Here is a 24,762-nt window from a genome sequence, read left to right as displayed (position 1 = left end):
TTGTCAAATGGGGTAATATGCTGTCCCTATAAATCCAACAGGAGGAAGAGCTGGTGGAAATTGCCGCAAAACATTACTGCGTGAAATTTGGAGTAAAATTTGACCCTGAGAAAGCCCTGGAAGTTGTCCATGGCTGTATCTCCGAAAATCACCTCAAGGCCAAATCCCCGGAGGAGTGGTCCCAGCTGATCACAGAAAAGGTCCAGGTACGTGAGCCAGTCCATTGCCTAAAGAGATTTAATTCTGGGAGTGAAGTCAGGAGAAATGACATGGGGATTGCTTAACAGCTAATGTTACAGGTCGCAGTCAAGAGTAATCCCATTTGATTGACTGCTGCTGTCTTGATGAGCAGTTGGAAGTCAATGCTCATATCCTCAGCACTGTCCCTGGCCAGGGGAGGTGGGGAGACCGAAAGGTCAAGCCCTCTTCATGGCCAGGTCAAAGGCCAGCTCCCTGCTGACCCTTTCACTTGGGAAATGGCAGGCCAGTTAAGAGGCAAAAAGGTGTCGTTTCAGTCAAGTAGCACCTCAGCTGAGCTTCAAAGTGCTCCACAAATAATTAAACCGTAAAACTTTCAGAATCACGGTCATAGACCCCAGAAAAGGCCCTTTGGCCCATCAAGTCTTCACCGACAATAACTACCACTGAAGTTGCGCTAATCCCAATTTCCTGCACTTTGTCCAATATCCTTGAATGTGGAGATATTTCAAGTGTTCATCCAAATGTTTTTTAAAGATGTGTCGACCAATCAGGATGAGGCCCAGGGAATCTATTTGATAATATTTGATCCATTTTAGGAGTGGACACATGTGACAGGTCAGCTGAGTGCTCCTGTCCAGGTGGAACGGTGGTAGTTGAGGGCTTGGTATGACAAGGAGTGGACCTTAATTTGATCCATGTCTATCCTGCCAAACCCCTTCCAGAAACCTATGATCAGAATCTTAATGAGATCAGCACAGTCCCAATTTAGTCAAACCCGCACCATAAGAGAACCCCCTCACCCCAGAAATCAATCTGGTGAACCTTTACTCTATAGCCTCCAGCGCAGGTATAACATCCCTTAAACATGGAGGCCAAAACTGTGTACACTGTTGCAGGTGTGCTCTCAACCAAGTCCTGAAAAATTGTACCAAGACTTATTTATTCCTACACTCTAATCTCTTTGCAATAAAGGACAGAATACATTTGGTCTTCCTACCTGCTTACTGTATCTAATAGTTAACTGTGTTCCTGTTCAAGTGCATCCACATCCCTCAGAACCTCAGTAATATGTTTCCTGCTTTTTTTAAAAAAAACTTCTGTTTTTCTATTCATACAACCAAAGTGATGACTTCACACTTCCCCACATTATAGATCATCTGCCACTTTGATATCCATTTACTTCGCCTGCTTAAATCTCTTTAGATTCTCTTTGTATCCTCCTCACAGCTTACATTCCCATTCAGGTTTGTAGCTTCAGTAAAGTTGGTCATTAATATCGATGACAAATAGCTGAGGCTAGAGATCTGATCCTTGTATAAAGTCGGAATGTCCCCATCCATCCCTCCACTCGGCTTTCTGTTCGCCCTATCCGTTCTAACACAGCACCCCGACGTGATGCAGTCTCATCTCCTGTGGATCAACCTTTCCCTATCCGATGATCCTGTGTCGATTGGGTCAATTTATCTACCCTGCTACTTGCATCTTCAAACAAATACTCTAATACATTTGTCAAGCAGGACCAGTCGAGAGTCTGGGCAACGTTGGCACATTGCAGTAAACGCAGGCACGACCTTTGCAGCTACCTTCTGGATAAAAGCCAACAATCCTTGCTTCTCAGACCTTGTGCTGTATTAGGCAGCCAAAGGCATTCAGGATTTACAAGGGTTTCATCATAAGTCTATAGTTTAAACAAACATCAGTTTCCACATGCCCCTGCAAGATCCTTTTCTTCTCCAGGAGCCAGCTCCCGAATGCTGAAGAGCGCAGCTCCACCCTTTTTTTTTCATAGAATAAACCAAATTATCAGTGACCAAAAGGGAGAACTAGAAGGTCAAAATCTCATGGGAGGAGGAGACCCCCTGATGTACCCACCTGTCCTGAAGCCTAGCAGTGTGCTCCCTGTCTAAGGACACTCGGATGCTGACACAGTCGTGAAAGAGGAGCAAGCAGTTGGGAATTACAATCCCCTCCAGAGCCCTGCTGCTTGGAGCTGTTGATGGTTACCTTGGCCGGGTCTATGAGAACCTGCCTCTCTGTGAACTGGGTGACCAAAGATCAGGAGCATGCGGCTGGAGTGCAAGTAAAAGAACAGTAAGAAAAGGATGCAATCACCTGACAACGAGGACATAAATGATCTGGGGATCCAGCATTTGCCTGGGAGCCCGTAAATCGCTACAATGTACGTTTCTAAGGGACTCTGCATGTAACACCCTCCAGCCCAGGTCTCCAGTGGTGAATCCACCCTTTTCTTTTAATAAACGAAGCTACCAGCTAATTGCTAAGTCAACCCGGTTCATGAAATCAGGAACACTGTTCACCAGAGGTTGTACATTCATGGCAACAAATCAAAACCAGGGTAACCAAAGGAGGGATACTATTTTAAAATGGGAGGGGATGTGAGTGAGATGATGCCTCTGTCGAGCTCACCTTGGCCTAACTATTTCGAGGATACCAGTGGAGACTGTGCGTTCCATCTCTGGGCACAGCCATGTCCACAAAGAACCCAACTCTTTCTGTCTTTAACGGTACAAAGTAACCGAATTACAGCCCACTAGAGGCACCGTAATATTGTTGGTTGGGTAATTATGTCCTCTGCCTGATATGAACAACCAAAGGAACATGCTGTTCTCTGCCTGGTAACCTGCTAGATTTCTGTCCCTTTAACAGCGTCTCACTCAATCTTTATCGGTCTGTGTGTTTTCTTCAAGGATTTGTTTGTCAGTGAGAAGACCAATGCTCTCAAGCTGAAAGAACAGCTCGTCGACTTTTCTCGGATGAAATGGCCTCACATGTTCTCCAGGTTTTTTAAAGCTGTTGTATTTTCAGGTACTGACCGCAAGTGAGTTTCTACAGGTGTGTGTGTGTGTTTCTGCCTGAATGCGTATGTTTTTCTCTGTGTGTCTGTGTATATATGTGTGTGTCCGTGTGTGTCTGTGTCCATGTGTGTGTGTGAGTCTGTGTCCGTGTCCATGTGTGTCTGTGTCCATGTGTGTGTATCTGTGTCCGTATGTGTGTGTGTGTATCTGTGTCCGTGTGTGTGTGTGTGTCTGTATGTGTGTGTGTGTGTGTGTCTGTATGTGTGTGTGTGTATCTGTGTCCGTATGTGTGTGTGTGTGTGTCTATGTCCGTGTGTGTGTTTCTGTGTCCGTGTGTCTGTGTCCGTGTCCATGTGTGTCTGTGTCCATGTGTGTGTGTCTGTGTCTGTGTCCGTATGTGTGTGTGTATCTGTGTCCGTGTGTGTGTGTGTGTGTATCTGTGTCCGTGTGTGTGTGTGTGTGTGTGTGTGTCTGTGTCTGTGTCTGTGTCCATGTGTGTCTGTGTCCATGTGTGTGTGTGTGTGTCTGTATGTGTGTGTGTGTATCTGTGTCCATGTGTGTGTGTGTATCTGTGTCCATGTGTGTGTGTGTGTGTCTGTATGTGTGTGTGTGTGTATCTGTGTCCATGTGTGTGTGTGTGTCTGTCTGTCTGTGTGTGTGTGTGTGTGTCTGTGTCCATGTGTGTCTGTGTGTCTGTGTCCATGTGTGCCTGTGCTTGTGTGCATGCGCGTTTCTCTGTATGTGTGCATACATGTGTGCTTGCATATGTGCATATGAGTGCGCGTGTGTCTGTGTGTGTGTGTGCAGCTGCATGTTGTATATTGTGCTGTGTTTGTGATGGTGCACACATGGGCAGTTAGGAATAAAGAGTGCTCCGATGTTTCTGCCCTGAATCACTAACTCTCTGATGATATTTAATCAGGAGAGCACCAGACTGAATTCTGATGGCCCCCACGGTCAATCAACACTGCTTGGTTTCACCATTGAGGCCCACACAAAGCAAGTGGGGACGTGACGGGACGGGGTGCGAGGGTGGAGAGGTTACTGGAGTTGTTCTATGGGGTGTTAGCTATGGAGAAAATAAGAAATATTGCAGGCTGGCGAAATTGAAGGTAGCAGAGGGTTGCCTCCTGTCTCCAGGCTGTCAGTGGGAGGGTTGAGTTATAGCTGGACTCTCTGCAGTCATGGGCAGCTTCACCAATGACTCTTGCTGTCTTGCAGGGCCTAGCTTACCAAAAAACCAGCTGGTATTTCTGACAGTGAACAGTGTTGGCGTCAGCTTGGTGGACAAGAGCGAGAAAATCCTTTTGAAATGGTCATACGCCGAAATAACTGGAATAAACACCAACAGGTAGATGTGGGGTCAGTGGGTGTTGTGCGTCCTGCCTGCTTCCCTCCAACCAATCACTGCGAAGGTCGTCATCACTAGGTTGCATTGCCTCCTTCTGTTTCAACCCCTCTCCACCGCGCCCAGCGCTCCACTCTGATCGGCAACATCTCCAATCATCAAACTCCCAAATCCTGGAATCCCTAAGCAATCACTCTTTACGATCCCTTGCTGAAGCCATTGGCGAGATGGTGCTGTTGTGGTCATGTCACTCGGTAATCCCAAGGCCCAGACTAAGCCTCTGAGAATAAGGGCTCAACTCCCTCCTTGGCATCTGGTGAAATTTCAGTTCCATTAGATATGGGATTGAAAGCTAATATGATGGTGACCATTATTGTCACTCGGCAGTAGTGGTACTATCGCTGGATTACTAATCCCAAGGAATGTTCCGGGTACCCAGGTTCAAATCTCGGCATGGCAGATGGTTGAATTTGAATTCAATACAAATCTAGAATTAAAGATTTCATGATGACCATGAAACCATTGCCAAATGTCAACAAAACCCATGTAATTTCTCTGAGGGAAAGAAATCTGGTCTGGCCTACACGTGACTCCAGACCCACAGCGATGTGGTTGATTCTTAACTGCCCTCTGAAATGGTCTGAACAAGCCACTCAGTTCAAGGGCATATGGGTGACAAGTTCAACGATGACCATATCCCACAAAATAATGTTAATTTTTAAAAGACCCGGTTTAACCCTGGAGGGAGAACAGAGAGCCCTGCTGAAGAAGCCAGTGGTGGGTTTCCTGCAGGTGGGGGTTTGTCATTGGAAACTCGATTGGGAGGACTGAGACAATGGTGAGGTGGATGTGTACATCGTGACACGTTGTGGTGGGCAAGGCAGAGGTCAGAGTCCGAGGGGAGCTGGCTGCAAGGATACAGAGATTAATGGGGATGGAAGTAGAAATTGAGGACAGGTTGGTAAGACTGGCAAACATGGTGCCAAGATGGGTTGGTTTGGCTGACCATAATCCAGGCCGGAAACATGGTGGAAAGAACATCTGGGGATTTACTTAGGTAATGTATCAGCGGGGTGAGCGTTGACTGAGAAATTCCTGCTTATCGACTGGACGTCCGAACATAGCAATTAGGAGCAGGTGTAGGCCGCTCAGCCCCTTGAGCCTGTTCTGTCCCATTCAATCAGATCACGGGCTGAGTGGTAGCCGGTTTGTCTACTATCGATCCAGATTGTCCTTCGGTGTTTTGCATTCACTCTGTCCGCTGTCCTGTGACAGGGCTCCGAATCTGTACGGCCAGAGCGTGGCAGTGAGCACCTTGCAGGGCCAGGAGCACACGCTGAGCACCAGCTGTGCGACTGAAATAGCTGACCTGATTGTCTTGTTTCTGAACGGTCTGACGAGGAGGTCGGAATACGCGATTGCATTACACGGCAGTCCCAGACAAGGTACAAAAAGCCTCTGTCCATGTGTGTTCTCCTCTCTCAGCTTCTTACAGTCAGGTAGCCTCAGGCAATAACTTTTCCCCCTTATCCCTCAAAACACCTTTTTGCCCACTGTGAGCCCATTCTTCTCCTACTTGGAGTTGTTTAAAATTTTGTTAAACAATACACAGTTTACAAAACAAAAAGTTAACATTAACAGCAGTATATAAAGAAACAGCAATTTTACAGGGGAGTGGAGCAGCAAAACCAGGCCCCAAACCCTACCCTTCAACTGGTTTTCAGGGAAATGAGGACAGAGCTCAAATCCCACTTTCAGGCACAAATTAGTAACAATGACATGTACGTAAGACAGTCCAATTATATTTTTTAAAGTGCATAAAATACAGACCCCCAGCAAACCAGCAGGCACCTCCCCCCCCCCCCCCCGTCCCTCCCATCCCTCCCACCTTCCGGCCTCTCTAAGGCAGCACACTCCCTCTCACTCTCAGTCCGCCCTGACACACCTTCCAACCACCTCTATGACAGCCCATCCTGCTTCCCCAGTCCCCCCAGGACGACAGCAGGTCAGGACAGCCATCGCTTGGGGTTTAAAAGAAAATGAATGAACGGAAAACCTATTTTCTGGAGTCGATAAGTCACTCCACGTGCCTCGCACAAGCACAGGCGCAGTCCGTCCTGGTTGCCATTTGCATTTGTGAGGCTCTCAAGGAATGAACGGTTACAAAGGCTGATGCTGCTGAACTCCGGCCTCTGGCCACCACCCCCCGCCCCAACCCAACCCCTTCCCTTACCTGCCTCACTCACAGCCATACTCACTCCTCTGTCCAACGACACTGACCAAATCAGATGACCCGACCTCAAGAGGCGGGAGACCACCTTCTCCAAAGAATTCTGCTCATGTTCACCCTCCCTGATGCATCACATTACCCATAGTTCCTCCTCCAGCTCCTGAACTCTGAGTCAAAGTTGCTTGAACTTCAAACAGTGGCTGCCGATGTGTTTGCTTTGGTCAAACTGGCATCCAGAAAATCCCACACACTGCAGCTGTGACGCATTAACTGTCCTGCGATCCTCATGTGTTCAGTATTATATTTAATTTCACATTTAATTAGGTCTTTATACATTTCATTAACCTTTCCACTAGTTGCTATATTGTTTTAAAACTTACATACAGATACTCACCAAATAACTAACTTCTTCTCCTGTGACAGAGTAAGACTCCATGTCCATTACAGTCTCTATAATCTAAATCAGTCTCAATTATATAATAATTTCTTTATTTTAATATTCATTACAGTCTCTATAATCTAAATCAGTCTCTATTATATAATAATTTTTGTAATCTAATTTAATATTCATTACAGTCTCTATAATCTAAATCATTCTGTATTCTAATTTCCATGTATAACTTAACCTCTACAGTGTAAATCAGCCTCTAGCACAGTCTTTATTGTCTACTTGCTTCACTATTACAGTCTGTATGATATAAGTGTATAATAGTCTGAGCCTCCATTGCAATGTTTAATTTGCCACTCCCTCTGCCATTCCAGACGATCCTATACTCCTCAAGTATGAGAAGGGTGATTTGATCAAGTTGATGAGAGATAAGGAGATCGCTGAGGACAGTGGCTGGATTCAAGGACAGAATGAACACAGTGGGAAGACAGGAAGTCTCTCGCTGGATTCTGTTTATATCATTCCTACTCTTGTGAAGCCTTCACAGGAGGTTATGGTATGCTGACGTATAGTTTAAAAACAACATTGTTCCTGGGATTTGAGCATCAGTGGTCATATGATGGTGATTTGATTTGATTAATTGTAGTCACATGAACCTAAGTACAGTGAAAAGCTTTGTTTTGCAAGCATACAGGCAGATCCCAGCAAACAAGGACATACAGATCATAGGGTGCTGAGACAGAACAGGGTATACAAAGTTATGACTGCACAGGAGGTCTGCAAAGCAAGATGAACACTATTTGAAGTTAGAGAGGTCCATTCAGCAATCTACTAATAGCTGAGCTGCCTTCTTGAACCGCTGCAGTCTCCACGTGCTGTAGATAGGCCCACAATGCCCTCTTTAAGGGAGGGACTTGCAGGATTTTGACAGTGAGGGAACAGCGATGTATTTCCAAGTCCGGGTGGTGAGAGGCTTGAGAAGGAATGTGCAGACTTTGGTACTCCCACGTACGTGCTGCCCCCAGCCTTCACGCAGACCCCCAGTTTATAAGCTGCTGTCCTGGACGGTGCCAATCCTTTTTTGAGAGCTGATGGTGCTGCACCCGTCCAGGCAGGAGGATCAAATTGAACGAGAAAAGAAATTCAATATGTAAAGGATGAGTGGTAGCCAGAGAATTGGGGAAAATTAAAAAAGAAGATGACCAAAACAAAATAAAAAGGGAGAAAGTAAACTTAGGGGAAAACTTGCAAGTAATTTCAAAATGGACAGCAAGCATTTCATTAAATATATAAAAAGGAAGAGAAAAACCTAAAAGGACACAGGCCCTTTCGAAAACTTTAGAGGCTGGGGAAATAATAATGGGAACCAGGTAAGGAGAGGAGGGTTGAATATATATTTTGCATCAGTCTTCACAGTAGAAGACATGAATCGCATTCCAAAATTACTCAGTAATCAAGAGGAAAAAGTGGGAGGGAAAACAGAAGTTGGGAAGAGTGGGGCGGCACAGTGGCTCAGTGGTTAGCACTGCTGCCTCACAACACCAGGGTCGATCCCAGCCTCAGGCAGACTGTCTGGGTGGAGTTTGCACATTCTCTCTGTGTCTGTGTGGGTTTCCTCTGGGTGCTCCGATTTCCTCCCACAGTCCAAAGATGTGCAGGTTAGGTGAATTGGCCACGCTAAATTGTCCACAGTGTTGGGTGCATTAGTCAGAGGGAAATGGGTCTGGGTGGGTTACTCTTCGGAGGGTCGGGCGTGGACTGGTTGGGCCTGTTTCCACACTGTAGGGAATCTAATCATAAAAAAAACAATAACTATCATTGCAGAAAATGTGCTCAGTAAACTGATGAAAGCCAAGGACCCCTGTGTCCTCTGGAATGTATCTGAGGATATTAAAGGAAGTAGGTACAGAGATAGTAGGTGGTGATCTTCCTGGTATCCTTAGATTCTGGTAAAGATCCAGAGGATTGGAAAACTGACAACGTAAGACAAAAGCAAATTACTGCGGATGCTGGAATCTGAAAGCAAAAGAGAAAATGCTGGAAAATCTCAGCAGGTCTGGCAGCATCTGTAAGGAGAGATAAGAGCTGACGTTTCGAGTCTAATTGACCCTTTGACAAAGGGGACAGTCAATTAGACTCGAAACTGCCAGACCTGCTGAGATTTTCCAGCATTTTCTCTTTTGGTGACAATGTAAGACCTTTACTTAAAAAGGGAATGAGACAAAACAAACTGAGAGATCAGGGGAGGCAATGGTATTAACGCTGGACTGTTAAACCAGAGACCTAGATAATGCTCTGGAGACCAGGGTTCACATCCCGCACAGATGGTGGAATTTGAATTCAGTTTAAAAATCTGGAATTAAGAGGTTAACGGTGACCATGAATTTATTGTCGATTGTCAGAAAAGCCCATCTGGTTCACTAATGTCCTTTACGGAAGGAAACGACCATCCTTACCTGGTCAGAGACAAAAAAAAACTGCAGATGCTGTTATCTGGGTGACACGATGGCTCAGTGGTTAGCACTGCAGTCTCACACCACCAGGGACCTGGGTTCGATTCCCGCCTCAGGCGACTCTCTGTGTGGAGTTCGCACATTCTCCCCGTGTCTGCGTGGGTTTCCTCCGGGTGCTCCGGTTTCCTCCCACACTCCAAAGATGTGCAGGTTAAGTAGGTTGGTCATGCCCCATAGTGTCAGGTGCCCCATAGTCAGAGGGAAATGGGTCTGGGTTATTGGGGTCAAGTGGCCTGTTTCCACACTGTAGGGAATCTAATCTATATCCGAAGTGGTCTGGCCTACATGTGACTCCAGACCCACAACAACACAGTTGACTCTTAACTGCCCTCTCAGATGAGGGTCAGCCACACCCTCATCCCATGAATGAATTAAAGCAAAATGTTAGCTTAATATCTGTTGTTGGGAAAATGTTAGTGACCGTAATAAAGGAGGTATTAGCAGAACATTTAGAAATCCATAATATAGTCAAGCTGAGTCCAGCATGGCTTCATGAAAGAGAGATCATGCCCAATAACTTTATGACAGTTCTTTCAGGAAGTATTAAGCAGGACCAATAGATATAATAGGTTGCTTCCCTCGTGGGCTAGTCTAGGACCAGAGGGCATAATCTCAGATTAAGGGTTGCCCATTTAGGACAGAGATGAGGAAATTTCTCCTCTGAGAGGGAACTGGATCTATGGAAATCTGTGCCATAGAGAGTTGTTGAGACTAGGACATTAAACATATTCAAAGCTGAGAAAGGAGGAAGTGGGGTTCCTGATGAAGGGCTTATACCCAAAGCATCAATTCTCCTGGTCCTCAGATGCTGCCTGACCAGATGTGCTTTTCTAGCACCACACTCTTGACTCAGAGCTGAGATAGACAGGTTTTTAAACAGGAAAGGAATGGAAGGTTACAGAGAAAGTGGAGTTGCGGACCATCAGAAGTGCCATGGTCTGATTGAATGACAGAGCACTGGATGGGCTGAATGGCCTACTGTGGCTCATATGCCTTATGGTCTTCTGGCTCCGCACGCTGCCACCCATTCCCCTCCCCCCCCCCCCCCCCCTGCAGACACTGTTTACTGGGTGGACTGCTTGATACAGTTTCGGTGAGTTGGATATTCTAAGTGCAGCGGAGGCTGACCTTACCTCTCAGTGATCACTGGAAGTGATTCATTTATCATCAAGCAAACAGATAAAGATGTGTCATCATTCCTACGTTTACACTGTCAGATCAGACTGGTGTGTGGAGAACTGGGTGTGACACTGGTTGCCTGTTATCTCTGACCCTCACGCACTCCAGCCAGCTCACTGCCCACCCAGGTCAATGACAAATGCACTGCCAAGGCAGAGTGGACCACAAACCATCTTTGTTTAAATGCAGGAAACCATGATAAAAGTAAGAATGTTTTTTTAATCTGGCGTGAATTAGCGATCCTGTTGTCTGCAGTTTCTGGTAGAAAACTGTCAGATGCGTGCTAAGAGGCAATATTGACAATTTCCCATTCTTGTCTCACTGATAGAAGTTGATCCTCATGTCACCTGACCAGCGACGCCAGGTATCCCAGAATGCCCTTGCCGAGGTGGAGGCGGCGAAGACCAAGGTCAAGGCGTACACACTGGAGGAATTTTCCTACGACCACTTCAGGCTAGTCTCTGTTCTTCGGCCTTTCCCAAAACAGAGCTGACGGTGTCTGCATTGTTTCGGCTTAATTCAAAGTCTAAACCAAATGTTCCTTCAAACTCTGGCGGAGGAGCCAATGTAATTTGGGAAGAGATACAGGCTGCAAGATCAGACTGGGGGAATGTTTGAGAGGCCGCTAGTTTCAGAATGTTGCAAACAATTATTCAAACCAAGAGGTCCTTCTGAGAGTTTTTGCTGAAGTTTAAGAAGATATATAACCATTGGAACGTCCAATGGTGCAAAGGTGGATTCCCCTAAGTTTCCCACTTAAGGAAATCTTCATTAGCATGAGGGAAATAGTCCATTTCACTGAGTCGCCATCTCTTTTGTACTGCCTGTGATTCCCAAGTTTTTTTCTTTGATGCGTATAGATTGACTAGGAGAGGGCCAATCACATCACAGATTGACTGCAGAGCAGACCAATCACAGCCCATATTGACCATAGGAGCAGGCCAACCACATCCCACATTGATTGCAGAGCAAACCAATCATAGGCCATATTGACTGTAGAGCAGCCCATGATAGCCCATATCGAATGTAGGAGCAAACCAATCATAGCCCATATTGACTGGACGAGCAGGCCAATCACAGTCCACATTGACTGTACAGCGGACCAATCACAGTCCATATTGAGTTGAAAGTTAGTCAAATGGGCTATCATCCATTTGTTGTCATGGAAACCCACCTGGTTCACTCATGCCCTTTAGGAACGGAAATCTGTCATCCTTACCTGGTCTGGTCTCCATTTGAACTCTCGACCCTCAGTAATATGGCTGATTCTTAACTGGCCTTTGAAATGGCCCAGCAGCCCAGTCAGTTCAAAGGCAATTCGGGACAGGCAACAGATGGTGACCTTGCCAGCGGCATCCACGTCTGGTGACACAATACTGAGAAAAAGCTTGGTGTTGATGCAAATTCTCATAGTTGCCTAACAACCCCATGGATAAAGCAGAAGTGCCCAGATGAGACAGGGTCAACATGGAGAGTTCGGTTTCACTTGGAATAAGACAGGGTGAATTAAGCAGTTGGCATTTCCAGAGGCAAGCCACACTCGATGAGTTTGTCCAATCCCAAAGCAAATCTTCAAAGTGACAATTCATAGAGGCTGAGTCCTGCTGACCCCACCAATTAGCCTTATTTCTCTTCTCCTCTCTACCCAGACCCCCTGCAAAAGAATCGATGAACAGAATGGTGCTTGCAAGGGCTCATGGGAAGGATCGGATGTGGGCGTGCTCGAGGGAACCTCTCCGACAGCCCTTACTGAAGAAGGTGTGTGCAAATGCAGACATGGTGGTGCTGGCCTGTCATGCTTTCACCGATATCCTTTCAGTGTGTCACCAGGAAACACTGCGTCCCAAAGGTCGCCAGCTTCTGTTTCAAGCAGAAATTGGAAATATAGAATATCTTACAACAAAGAATGGTATCCAGCCCATCGTGCCCATGCTGGCTCATTGCAAAAGCAAAGATCAGCACCACAACAGTGTAACCACGGGCCGAGAAACAGCCCAGACTGTGTAACCACAGGCCGAGACACAGCCCAGACTGTGTAACCAAAGGCCGAGGCGCAGCCCAGACTGTGTAAACACGGGCCGAGACACAGCCCAGACTATGTAACCAAAGGCCGAGACACAGCCCAGACTGTGTAACCAAAGGCCGAGACACAGCCCAGACTGTGTAACCAAAGGCCGAGACACAGCCCAGACTGTGTAACCAAAGGCCGAGACACAGCCCAGACTGTGTAACCAAAGGCCGAGGCGCAGCCCAGTCTGTGTAACCACAGGCCGAGACACAGCCCAGACTGTGTAACCACAGGCCGAGACACAGCCCAGTCTGTGTAACCACAGGCCGAGACACAGCCCAGACTGTGTAACCACAGGCCGAGACACAGCCCAGTCTGTGTAGCCACAGGCCGAGACACAGCCCAGACTGTGTAACCACAGGCCGAGACACAGCTCAGTCTGTGTAACCACAGGCCGAGACACTGTCCTGACTGTGTAACCAAAGGCCGAGGCGCAGCCCAGACTGTGTAAACACGGGCCGAGGCACAGCCCAGACTGTGTAACCACAGGCCGAGACACAGCCCAGACTGTGTAACCACAGGCCGAGACACAGCCCAGACTGTGTAACCACAGGCCGAGACACAGCCCAGTCTGTGTAAACAAAGGCCGAGGCGCAGCCCAGACTGTGTAACCACGGGCCGAGACACTGTCCTGACTGTGTAACCAAAGGCCGAGGCGCAGCCCAGACTGTGTAACCACGGGCCGAGACACTGTCCTGACTGTGTAACCAAAGGCCGAGGCGCAGCCCAGACTGTGTAAACACGGGCCGAGGCACAGCCCAGACTGTGTAACCACGGGCCGAGGCGCAGCCCAGACTGTGTAACCACAGGCCGAGGCACAGCCCAGACTGTGTAACCACGGGCCGAGGCACAGCCCAGACTGTGTAAACACAGGCCGAGACACAGCCCAGTCTGTGTAACCACAGGCCGAGACACAGCCCAGTCTGTGTAGCCACAGGCCGAGACACAGCCCAGACTGTGTAACCACAGGCCGAGACACAGCCCAGACTGTGTAACCACAGGCCGAGACACAGCCCAGACTGTGTAACCAAAGGCCGAGGCGCAGCCCAGACTGTGTAACCACGGGCCGAGACACTGTCCTGACTGTGTAACCAAAGGCCGAGGCGCAGCCCAGACTGTGTAAACACGGGCCGAGGCACAGCCCAGACTGTGTAACCACGGGCCGAGGCGCAGCCCAGACTGTGTAACCACAGGCCGAGGCACAGCCCAGACTGTGTAACCACGGGCCGAGGCACAGCCCAGACTGTGTAAACACGGGCCGAGGCACAGCCCAGACTGTGTAAACGCGGGCCGAGACACAGCCCAGACTGTGTAACCAAAGGCCAAGACACAGCCCAGACTGTGTAACCACAGGCCGAGACACAGCCCAGACTGTGTAAACACGGGCCGAGACACAGCTCAGACTGTGTAACCACGGACCGAGACACAGCCCAGACTGTGTAACCACAGGCCGAGACACAGCCCAGACTGTGTAACCACGGGCCGAGACACAGCCCAGTCTGTGTAACCACAGGCCGAGACACAGCCCAGTCTGTGTAGCCACAGGCCGAGACACAGCCCAGACTGTGTAACCACAGGCCGAGACACAGCTCAGTCTGTGTAACCACGGGCCGAGACACTGTCCTGACTGTGTAACCAAAGGCCGAGGCGCAGCCCAGACTGTGTAACCACAGGCCGAGACACAGCCCAGACTGTGTAAACACGGGCCGAGACACAGCTCAGACTGTGTAACCACGGGCCGAGACACAGCCCAGACTGTGTAACCACAGGCCGAGACACAGCCCAGTCTGTGTAACCACAGGCCGAGACACAGCCCAGACTGTGTAACCACAGGCCGAGGCACAGCCCAGACTGTGTAACCAAAGGCCGAGACACAGCCCAGACTGTGTAACCACGGGCCGAGACACAGCCCAGACTATGTAACCACGGGCCGAGACACTGTCCTGACTGTGTAACCACGGGCCGAGACACAGCCCAGACTGTGTAACCACAGATTGATATCCAGCCCAGGTTGATAGCTCAGACAGTGTAACCATAGGCTGATACACAGCCCAGATATTGGAAACACATGCTGATACACAGACCAGACTGTGTAACCACAGGCCGATACACAATCCAGACTGTGTAACCACAGGTTGATACACAGTGCAGACTGTGTAAACACAGGCCGATACACAGGTCAGACTGTGTTAATACAGACAGAGTTAATTGGAGAAGCTCAGCAGGTCTGGCAGCAACTATGGCGAGAGTAACAAGAGTTAGTATTTTGTGTCCAGTATGAATCATCTTCAGAGCTGGGTTCTGCTCCCCAGGCTGTCTGGGTAGTTCACCTCAGAATCTGGGCTGGAGGGCTGATGTCAGCGAGCGAGTCACCTCACACAAAAGGCAGTGACTCTGCCCCACAATGCCGATGGAGCTGGTAATGTCAACATAGACATCACCAGATCTTTGTTTATGAGAGAGTGCTGAGTGTTACAGCGTGGCCAGGCCAGTCACGACTGAGTTCCATAGCTTTAGGAGCTGACTGGTGCCCTGCCTTCCCTGGTTTTAATCAGAGGCAGTGAATATTTTGGAGTGATACTGTGTACCAGCTGAATATGGGGGATCTGGAGTGTGCTCGCTGTCTGAAGGCTGGGGTCGGGAAATGTGAAGATTCCACATCTTGGTGCAGGGGGTGTGTAATCTCAGACAACCATCAGCTAGGCCCCAGAAAACCAGGCTTCCCCAATCAAAACACATGAGCTCCGTCCTGACCGATTGTGGCTTGTTCCATCCCTCTCATTTCCTTAACCCGCTCTCACCCATAATGAAGTATATGGGGGATTACCCAGGAAGGCTGGTCCAGCCTGGCACTGAGCTCACCGATGTGATATTCTCTGGAGCTCTCCAGGAGGAGTTACTACGGGACGAAATCTACTGTCAGATTGTGAAGCAGCTGACCGACAATAAAAACAGGTACTTTCTCAAATCAGAGAACTGCCTGAAACCCTCCTTCATCTACACTGCATCAGTCTGAGAGGGTCTCTCTGCAGTGGGGCATTCGTCTCTTCCCCATGTCACTGGGTGCCAGAGACAGACTGTGTGTGAGACAATGTGTGCACAAGTGTGTGTGTGTGTGAGAGAGAGAGAGAGAGAGAGAGAGTGTGTGTGTACGAAAGAGAGTGAGTGAGTGAGAGTGTTTATGAGATAGTGTGTGAGTTAGAGTGTGTGGGTGTGTGAGTGAGAGTGTGTATGACATAGTGTGTGGGGGTGAGTGTGCATGTGATAGTGTGTGGGGGTGAGTGTGCATGTGATAGTGTGTGGGGGTGAGTGTGCATGTGATAGTGTGAGTGACAGTGTGCATGTGTGTGAGAGAGAGTGTGTGAGAATGTGTGTGTGAGTGAGAGAGAGAGTCAATGTGTATCTATGAGAGAGAGTTTGTGTGTATGTGTGTGAGAATGTGTGTCTGAGAGAGTGTATCTGTGCGAGAGAGAGATTGTGTCTGTGTGAGAATGTGTGAGTGAGAGAACGTGTGTGTGCGTATGTGTGACAGAATAAATGAGTATCTGTGAGAGAGTTTGTGTCTGTGTGTGTCTGTGTATGTGTTTGTGTGATAGTGAATGTGTATCTATGAGAGAGAGAGATTGTGTATGTGCTTGTGTGTGATAGTGCATTTGAAGGGCAAGGTGGGTGATATGAAGGCACCTTGTAGAATTTAGCTCCACTCTTTTACAGGATTTACCACAAGTTTATAATCTGGCTGCAGATAAAGTGACAAACGCTGTGGGGACTGCACATCTCCAACCCTCACTGTACTGAGTGTGTTGGTCCCCACTCCAGATGCAGAGCTGTGTAGAAAATGTGACATTTATTCAAGCACAAACAGGGAAGAGTCTCTAACAAAGAGAAGTCTCTTGCAAGTTTCAGTTGTGGCAGATATTTACACAGCAGTTTCAGGAACATTAGCGTCTCTTCCTTTAATTATGTTTGTGTCTCTCATGTTGGTCAGATGACAGATCAAGAGAGAGGATCATAATTTAACTCCATGAACTCTGTTAACCCTTTGCTTCCCACATCCATCATGAGTTTGGTCTTTCTGCAGCCATAAGTCTGTGCATGTTGTCTGGCTCATTCTTTGTTTCTAGTTCCCCTCTTTCCCACCCCTTTCTTTTTTTTGTATTTTCTCCCTTCTCCTCTTCACACCCTCTCTCTCACATTGTCAGGTTAATTTGTCCCCCCATTAGTCACATTAGCAACCCCCCTTGCATCTTGCTATCTCACCTGGACGGTCTACACCCTTTGTATCAATCACAGGTAATGCAGTCTTGGTGTACTTCACCACCCCCCTTCTCGAGGGCAATTAGGGACTGGTAATAAACCTTGGCCCAGCCAACAACACCCACCTCCCGCGAGTAAATTTTTACAAAATCAGTCACCAGCCACAACTCCTTTCAAACCCTCCCCCCCCCAACCCTACTTGCTTCTGAAAGTGCTGGAGAAACTCAGCAGATCTGGCAGTGGAGGGAAAAGGCAGTTAATATTTCGAGTCCAGTGACTGTTCTGATGGAAGTTTGGGAGAAAGTGGTTTATATGCTGAGGACTGGGGAGGGGGGCATGGGGCAGTGGGGAATGTGTGAGTGGGTAAGTGGGCATGGAAATCAGATGTAGAGAGAATGGAAAGGTTAGGGACTGTTGACAGTAAGCAGGAAGAAACGTGGTGCCACTATTTAAGAAGGGTGGTAAGGAAAATCCAGGGAACTATAGACCGGTGAGCCTGACCTTGGTGGTGGGCAAGTTGATGGAGGGAATCCTGAGGGACAGGATGTACATGTATTTGGAAAGGCAAGGACTGATTAGGGATAGTCAACATGGCTTTGTGTCACAAACTTGAGTGAGTTTTTTGAGGCAGTAAAAAAGAATTGATGAGGGCAGAGCGGTGGATGTGATCTATATGGACTTCAATAAGGTGTTCGACAAGGTTCCCCATGGGAGACTGGTTAGCAAGGTTAGATCTCATGGAATACAGGGAGAACTAGCCATTTGGATACAGAACTGACTCAAAGGTAGAAGACAGAGGGTGGTGGTGGAGGGTTGTTTTTCAGACTGGAGGCCTGTGACCAGTGGAGTGCCACAAATATCGGTGCTGGATCAATTACTTTTCATCATTTATATAAATGATTTGGACATGAACATAAGAGGTATAGTTAGTAACTTTAGAGATGACACCAAAATTGGAGGTGTAATGGACAGCGAAGAAGGTTACCTCAGAATGCAATGCGATCTTGATCAGATGGGCCAATGGGCTGATGAGTGACAGATGGAGTTTAATTTAGATGATTGTGAGGTGCTGCATTATGGAAAGGAAGGAGTTACACACTTAATGATAAGGTCTTGGGCAGTTCTGCTGAACTAACAGACCTTGGAGTACAAGTTCATAGCTCCTTGAAAGTAGAGTCGCAGGTAGATAGGATAGTGAAGAAGGCGTTTGGTATGCGTTCCTTTATTGGTCAGAGTATTGAGTACAGGAGTTAGGAGGTCATGTTGTGGCTGTACAGGACATTCATTAGGCCACTGTTGGAATATTGTGTGTAATTCTGGTCTCCTTCCTATCGGAAAGATGTTATGGACCGTGAAAGGGTTCAGAAAAAATTTATAAGGATGTTGCCAGGGTTGGAGGATCTGAGCTACAGGGAGAGGCTGAACAGGCTGGGGCTGTTTTCCCTGGAGTGTTGGAGGCTGAGGGGTGACCTTATAGAGGTTTACAGAATTATGAGGGGCATGAATAGGGTAAATAAACAAGTTCTTTTCCCTGGGGTTGGGGAGTCCAGAACTAGAGGGCATAGGTTTAGGGTGAGAGGGGAAAGATATAAAAGAGACCTAAGGGGCAACTTTTTCACACAGAGGGTGGTACGTGTATGGAATGAGCTGTGAGAGGAACTGGTGGAGGCTGGTACAATTGCAACATTTAAGAGGCATCTCGATGGGTATATAAATAGGAAGGGTTTGGAAGGATATGGGCCAGGTGCTGGTAAATGGGACTAGATTAATTTTGGATCTTGGGTTGTCATGGATGGGTTGGACTGAAGGGTTTGTTTCCATGCTGTACATCTCTATGACTCTAAGAAGAGCAGCTCGGTTGAAGATAATGGGGTCTGGGATTGGGTGAAAATGGGTTGGCTGTGCTGAGGGCAATCCATGTCACATCAGGTTGGCACGATGCCTCAGTGGTTGGCACTGCTGCCTCACGGCGCCAGGGACCCAGGTTCGATTCCAGCCTTGGGCGACTGTCTGTGTGGAGTTTGCACATTCTCAGTGTGTCTGCATGGGTTTCCTCCCACAATCCAAAGATGTGCAGGTTAGGTGCATGCTAACTTGTCCATAGTGTTCAGGGATGTGCAGGTTAGGTGCATTCAGTGGCAAATGTAGACTAGTAAGGTAGGGGAATGGGTCTGGGTGGGTTACTCTTTGGAGGGTTGGCGTGGACTTGTTGGGCCAAATGGCCTGTTTCCATGCTGTAGGGAGTCTCCTTGTAGGACCTAGGGTGTGGGGATGGGTAACAGGCGAGGAAGGAGGTGGTCATGCTCTCAAATCTTGAAGCCCGATGTTGATTCCTGAAGGCTGCAGGGTCCCCGGGAGGAAAATGAGGTGCTGTTCTTCCAGTTTGTGCTGAGCTTCACTGGAGCACCACAGCAAGCACCGAGACAGAGATGCTGGCCGGGGACCAGAGACGCTGGAGTGTTGAAGTGGCAGGCAGCTGGGAGGTTTTGAGGGAAGAATGTAGATGTTCTGCAAAGCGGTCACCCAGTCTACACATCATCTCCCCAGTTCGTCACTGCGTCACTGCTCTCCCCAGGTCACATACAATTACAGTTTCCAATTCCCAATGTCTAACCTCATCCCTGAGTTTCCCCCGACATTCCGGCTGCTACCTATCTGTCCAGTCCCATCCTCATCTCTGCCTCTGATCAGTTTGGAAGCATTTTACAGTATTCGAGGCACTTTATAAAGGGGTGACTTTATCTTGACGATTCAAGGAATTCAAGGTTAATCTACTAGACAGCATTGTGGGAAAGGCAGAAGTAAAATTATGGGATGCTTAAAGAACCAGGAATGGAAATAAAACGCTGTTGACCATCAGGAGCCATCCCATTGGGCAATGGAGAGCCTGCTACCTTTTGATTGGCTGATTGCTGTGAGAATTGACACATCAGGCAACCAATGATTTGAGCCTGGGGCAGATCAGATGAGGGCAGGGAATCCCAGAGTGAATCTTGCACAGACCTTGGACAGGGATTGACCAGGTAGATCGAGAGTGTTTCCCCTTCATTGATCTTCTGGAACCAGGAGGTGCAGTGTCAGGATAAGGAGTGGGCTGCTTAGGACTGAGATGAAGTGGAATTCGCCTCAGAATCTGGTGAATCTTTGGAATTCTTTAGCCCAGAGAGCAGTGGAAGCTCACTCACGATCCAGGGGTAGGGCGATAGTGTTGGAAAATGGTGTGGAGCTTTACCGAATGGTGCAGGAGTCTGAAGGGGCTGAATGGCCTTTCTCTCTTTTCTAATTTTTGTACGAAGCCCTGGAATATGTCCCATTGCAGATGGTAACACCCGTGGCAGACCCTCTGGTCTCTGGTACGAGGGTAAATCTGTCCAGCCTCATGGTGCCAGCTGGAACTGTTCTCAAAGGGAACAGGTCGAGGGGAAAGAGTCAGTGTTACACCAGCACTTTTCCCCAGGTCTATCACCGAGGGCAATGCAACACAGGCTCCATGCTCTCTCCAAACACTCCACCTTTGTCAAGGACCCCTGGGCTGGGGTGGGAAAGGGGGCAGTTAAGGACGGACAATGAACAGCGAATGTGAGTTTGAATTGAAATGCTGACGGCTGCCTCTCTCTCTCTCTCTCTGCTTCCACCTCTCAGCTACAGCGTGGAGAATGGCTGGCAGCTCCTCTGGCTTTGCACGGGGCTGTTCTCACCCGGTAAGGTGCTGCTGCCCCATGTGAAGAGGTTCCTGGAGACTCGCCGGTCAGAGAGCCTGGCAGGGGACTGCCTCCAGAGATTATACAAGCTGGAACGGTACGGTGACCGAATCGTCGCATTGTGAGCGCTCTGCGTCAGATCATTCACCCCTGGCTGGTCAATGTACCGAAAGGGGGAATGTCAGGACAGTTCAAACGACAGTGCCATTAGCCCTGACTGTGAACAGTTGAATATTTGTGTCTTAAAAGGACTGTGGTTTGACCCTTCAGTGAACTGTCCACTGGGAGAGGCACTCTTAGTGACTATCATGGAATTAATCCAGAGTTCCAGGCTAATATTCAGGGGGCAAAGGTTCAAACCCCACCATAGCAGTCGTTGGCATGTACATCCAGTTAGTAAATCTGGGAGTGAGCTCGAGACTGAAAATGACCTGCAATCCAACATTGACCGTAACAAAAATAAAATCTGGTTCACTAATGTCCTTCGGGGAAGGAAACTACCATCCTTAGTGGGTCTGGCCCACACGTCACTCCAGACCCACAGCCATCGTTTCCCAGAACGAAGGGTGGCGTAGCCTCAGAATGATGGGGTTGGGGGGAGAACCGATTTGGGACTGAGCTGAGGAGGAACGTCTTTTCCCAGGGGGCTGTCAATCTGGGGAATTCCCCGCCCAGTGAAGCAGTCGAGCCACCTCATTGAATGTTTTTGAGGCAAAGATAGTCAGATGTTTTGGACAGTAAAAGGAATTAAGAGTTACTGTGAGCAGGCGGGTAAGTGGGGCTGAGGCCATGAAAAGACCAGCCGTGATCTTACTGAGTGGTGGAACAGGCTGGAGGGGCCAGACAGCCTACTCCTGCTCCCAGTTCTTGTAACTCTCGACTGTCCACCGAAATGGCCCAGCAAGTCACTCCAATGTAATACACCACCACAGGGGAATGGAGTGATGATAGAAATATTGTTTTTTAAAGGACAGAGTCCTTCAGCATGAGCCTGAAGGTACTGCTGGTGAAGCTGGACATGGTTTCAGCCATGCTCTCTCTCTCTCTCTCTCTCTCTCTCTCCTCTGCCTCGTTTCTGTTGTCCTCTCGCTGTGGGAATGCCAGCTGTACAAACCACACGGCCCCCGAATGATCATGGATATGAGGGCCAGCAGGAAGCTGGGAGAGAGTCCGAGGGCCCTGAGGAAATCGCTGCACTCCCACAAGGCAAGAAGGAAATTGGGTGCATCGTAACTGTCCAGAGACTAGAATTATCCACCAATGGGAACAGCAGGTTTCAGTGGGGCCAGAACTGCTGAAGCGGCTGAATTAAGAGATGAACGAGTCAGAATGAGGGCTGGAATGTGAAGGGTATATCTTGGCGTGTGGGCACCATCCGTGTGTACATATGTGAGCACATAGATGTGTGTACACATGCATGTTCATGAACATAGATTTGTGCCATGTTTGTATGTGAACATACACCTCGCTGCACACGTGTTAATTGTTCACGTGTGGAGATACTGGTTCAGGCTGTGTGTGTACGGGCCCTGGATGACCCATGGACTGACCTGGTGGTTGCTGTTTGCACTGACAGATGCGGAGCTCGGAAGAATCTCCCTCACCAGTTGGAAGTCGAGGCTATTCAGTGCCGAAGCACCAAAATCCTGCACAAAATCTACTTCCCCAATGGCACCGATGAGGTCAGTGGTTATCCGGCCCTTAGGCGGTCTCCCAGCCTCTCACTGGGTCGACACTCATTCCCGTGTCCTCTCTTACCCTCACAGGCGTTTGAGATCCTCACCAGCACCAAGGCTAAGGACCTGTCTGAAAATATCACCAAGCATTTAAACCTCTGCTCTGCAGAAGGACTCAGTCTCTTCATTCAGGTTGGGGACAAGGTAAAAAACAGCTCCTTAATCTCACTGCACTCGGGTCTGTTCAGGAAACAGGGCGAAAATCAAAACCATGGAAAGTTCCAGCTCAGCGTTTGATGGAGTTCATCCAAACGGACCCTGTCTTTAAGGGCACTCACTCAGAGACTGAGCTCCAGGGCACAGCTTGGATATTTACAATTTACCTGCTTTGGGCTGTGGGTATTCCGGGTAAAGTAGAGCCAAGTGTTGCTTGGAAGTCATGGCGGAGGGATGTGTGACACTGCGACCTAGTCTGGGACTGCACTGATGCCAAAAACCCACACCCAGACCCACACCAACACAGAAACCCACACCCAGACCCACACCAACACAGAAACCCACACCCAGACCCACACCAACACAAAGACCCACACCCAGACCCACACCAACACAAAAACCCACACCCAGACCCACACCAACACAAAGACCAACATCACACCCACTACCACAACCACACCCACTCCCACTCCCACTCCCACACACACTCCCGCACCCACACCCACTCCCACTCCCACACCCACTCCCACACCCACTCCCACTCCCACACCCACTCCCACACACACCCCACACCCACTCCCACACCCACTCCCACTCCCACACCCACTCCCACACACACTCCCACACCCACTCCCACTCCCACTCCCACACACACTCCCACACCCACACCCACTCCCACTCCCACACCCACTCCCACTCCCACTCCCACACCCACACCCACACCCACACCCACTCCCACACCCACTCCCACTCCCACACCCACTCCCACTCCCACACCCACACCCACTCCCACACCCACTCCCACTCCCACTCCCACACCCACTCCCACTCCCACTCCCACACCCACTCCCACTCCCACACCCACACCCACTCCCACACCCACTCCCACTCCCACACCCACTCCCACACCCACACCCACTCCCACACCCACTCCCACTCCCACTCCCACACCCACACCCACACCCACACCCACTCCCACACCCACTCCCACACCCACTCCCACTCCCACTCCCACACCCACTCCCACTCCCACACCCACACCCACTCCCACTCCCACTCCCACACCCACACCCACTCCCACACCCACTCCCACTCCCACTCCCACTCCCACACCCACTCCCACTCCCACACCCACTCCCACTCCCACACCCACTCCCACTCCCACACCCACTCCCACACCCACTCCCACTCCCACTCCCACTCCCACACCCACTCCCACTCCCACACCCACACCCACTCCCACACCCACTCCCACTCCCACACCCACACCCACACCCACTCCCACTCCCACTCCCACTCCCACACCCACTCCCACTCCCACTCCCACTCCCACACCCACTCCCAATCCCACTCCCACTCCCACACCCACTCCCACTCCCACACCCACACCCACTCCCACACCCACACCCACACCCACACCCACACCCACTCCCACTCCCACACCCACACCCACACCCACACCCACTCCCACTCCCACACCCACACCCACTCCCACTCCCACCCCCACCCCCACTCTCACACCCACTCCCAGACCCACTCAGACTCCCACTCCTACACCCACACCCACTCCCACTCCCACTCCCACACCCACTCCCACTCCCACTCCCACTCCCACTCCCACTCCCAATCCCAATCCCACTCCCACACCCACTCCCACACCCACACCCACTCCCACTCCCACACCCACTCCCACTCCCACACCCACTCCCACTCCCAATCCCACTCCCACACCCACTCCCACACCCACACCCACTCCCACTCCCACTCCCACTCCCACTCCCAATTCCACTCCCACTCCCACTCCCACACCCACACCCACTCCCAATCCCACTCCCACTCCCACACCCACTCCCACTCCCAACACACTCCCACACCCACTCCCACACCCACACCCACTCCCACACCCACCCCACACCCACACCCACTCCCACTCCCACACCCACTCCCACTCCCACACCCACTCCCACTCCCACTCCCACACCCACTCCCACTCCCACTCCCACTCCCACACCCACTCCCACTCCCAATCCCACTCCCACACCCAATCCCACACCCACACTCACTCCCACTCCCACTCCCACTCCCACTCCCACACCCACTCCCACACCCACTCCCACTCCCACTCCCACACCCACTCCCACACCCACCCCCACTCCCACTCCCACTCCC

At 49.7% G+C, this 24,762-nt stretch overlaps 1 protein-coding gene across 1 annotated transcript in view; it reads left to right on the top strand.

Annotated features, from left to right (window-relative positions):
* LOC140478446 (unconventional myosin-VIIa-like) overlaps positions 1–24,762 on the top strand; it is a 531,053-nt gene that overhangs the window by 427,885 nt on the left and 78,406 nt on the right. Inside the window, exons 26-36 of the mRNA XM_072571711.1 lie at positions 42–206; positions 2,910–3,027; positions 4,239–4,368; positions 5,641–5,810; positions 7,358–7,539; positions 11,004–11,128; positions 12,325–12,482; positions 15,545–15,698; positions 20,643–20,798; positions 22,278–22,383; positions 22,468–22,581. Of these exons, the coding sequence (XP_072427812.1) occupies positions 42–206; positions 2,910–3,027; positions 4,239–4,368; positions 5,641–5,810; positions 7,358–7,539; positions 11,004–11,128; positions 12,325–12,482; positions 15,545–15,698; positions 20,643–20,798; positions 22,278–22,383; positions 22,468–22,581 (1,578 nt within the window). The remainder of the gene's footprint in view (positions 1–41; positions 207–2,909; positions 3,028–4,238; positions 4,369–5,640; positions 5,811–7,357; positions 7,540–11,003; positions 11,129–12,324; positions 12,483–15,544; positions 15,699–20,642; positions 20,799–22,277; positions 22,384–22,467; positions 22,582–24,762) is intronic.

The sequence above is a fragment of the Chiloscyllium punctatum genome, chromosome 6, assembly GCF_047496795.1.
Source record: "Chiloscyllium punctatum isolate Juve2018m chromosome 6, sChiPun1.3, whole genome shotgun sequence".
Classification (NCBI taxonomy): Eukaryota; Metazoa; Chordata; class Chondrichthyes; order Orectolobiformes; family Hemiscylliidae; genus Chiloscyllium; species Chiloscyllium punctatum.
Note: the sequence above shows the minus strand (reverse complement) of the source record. Positions and strands in the feature narration are given on the sequence as shown.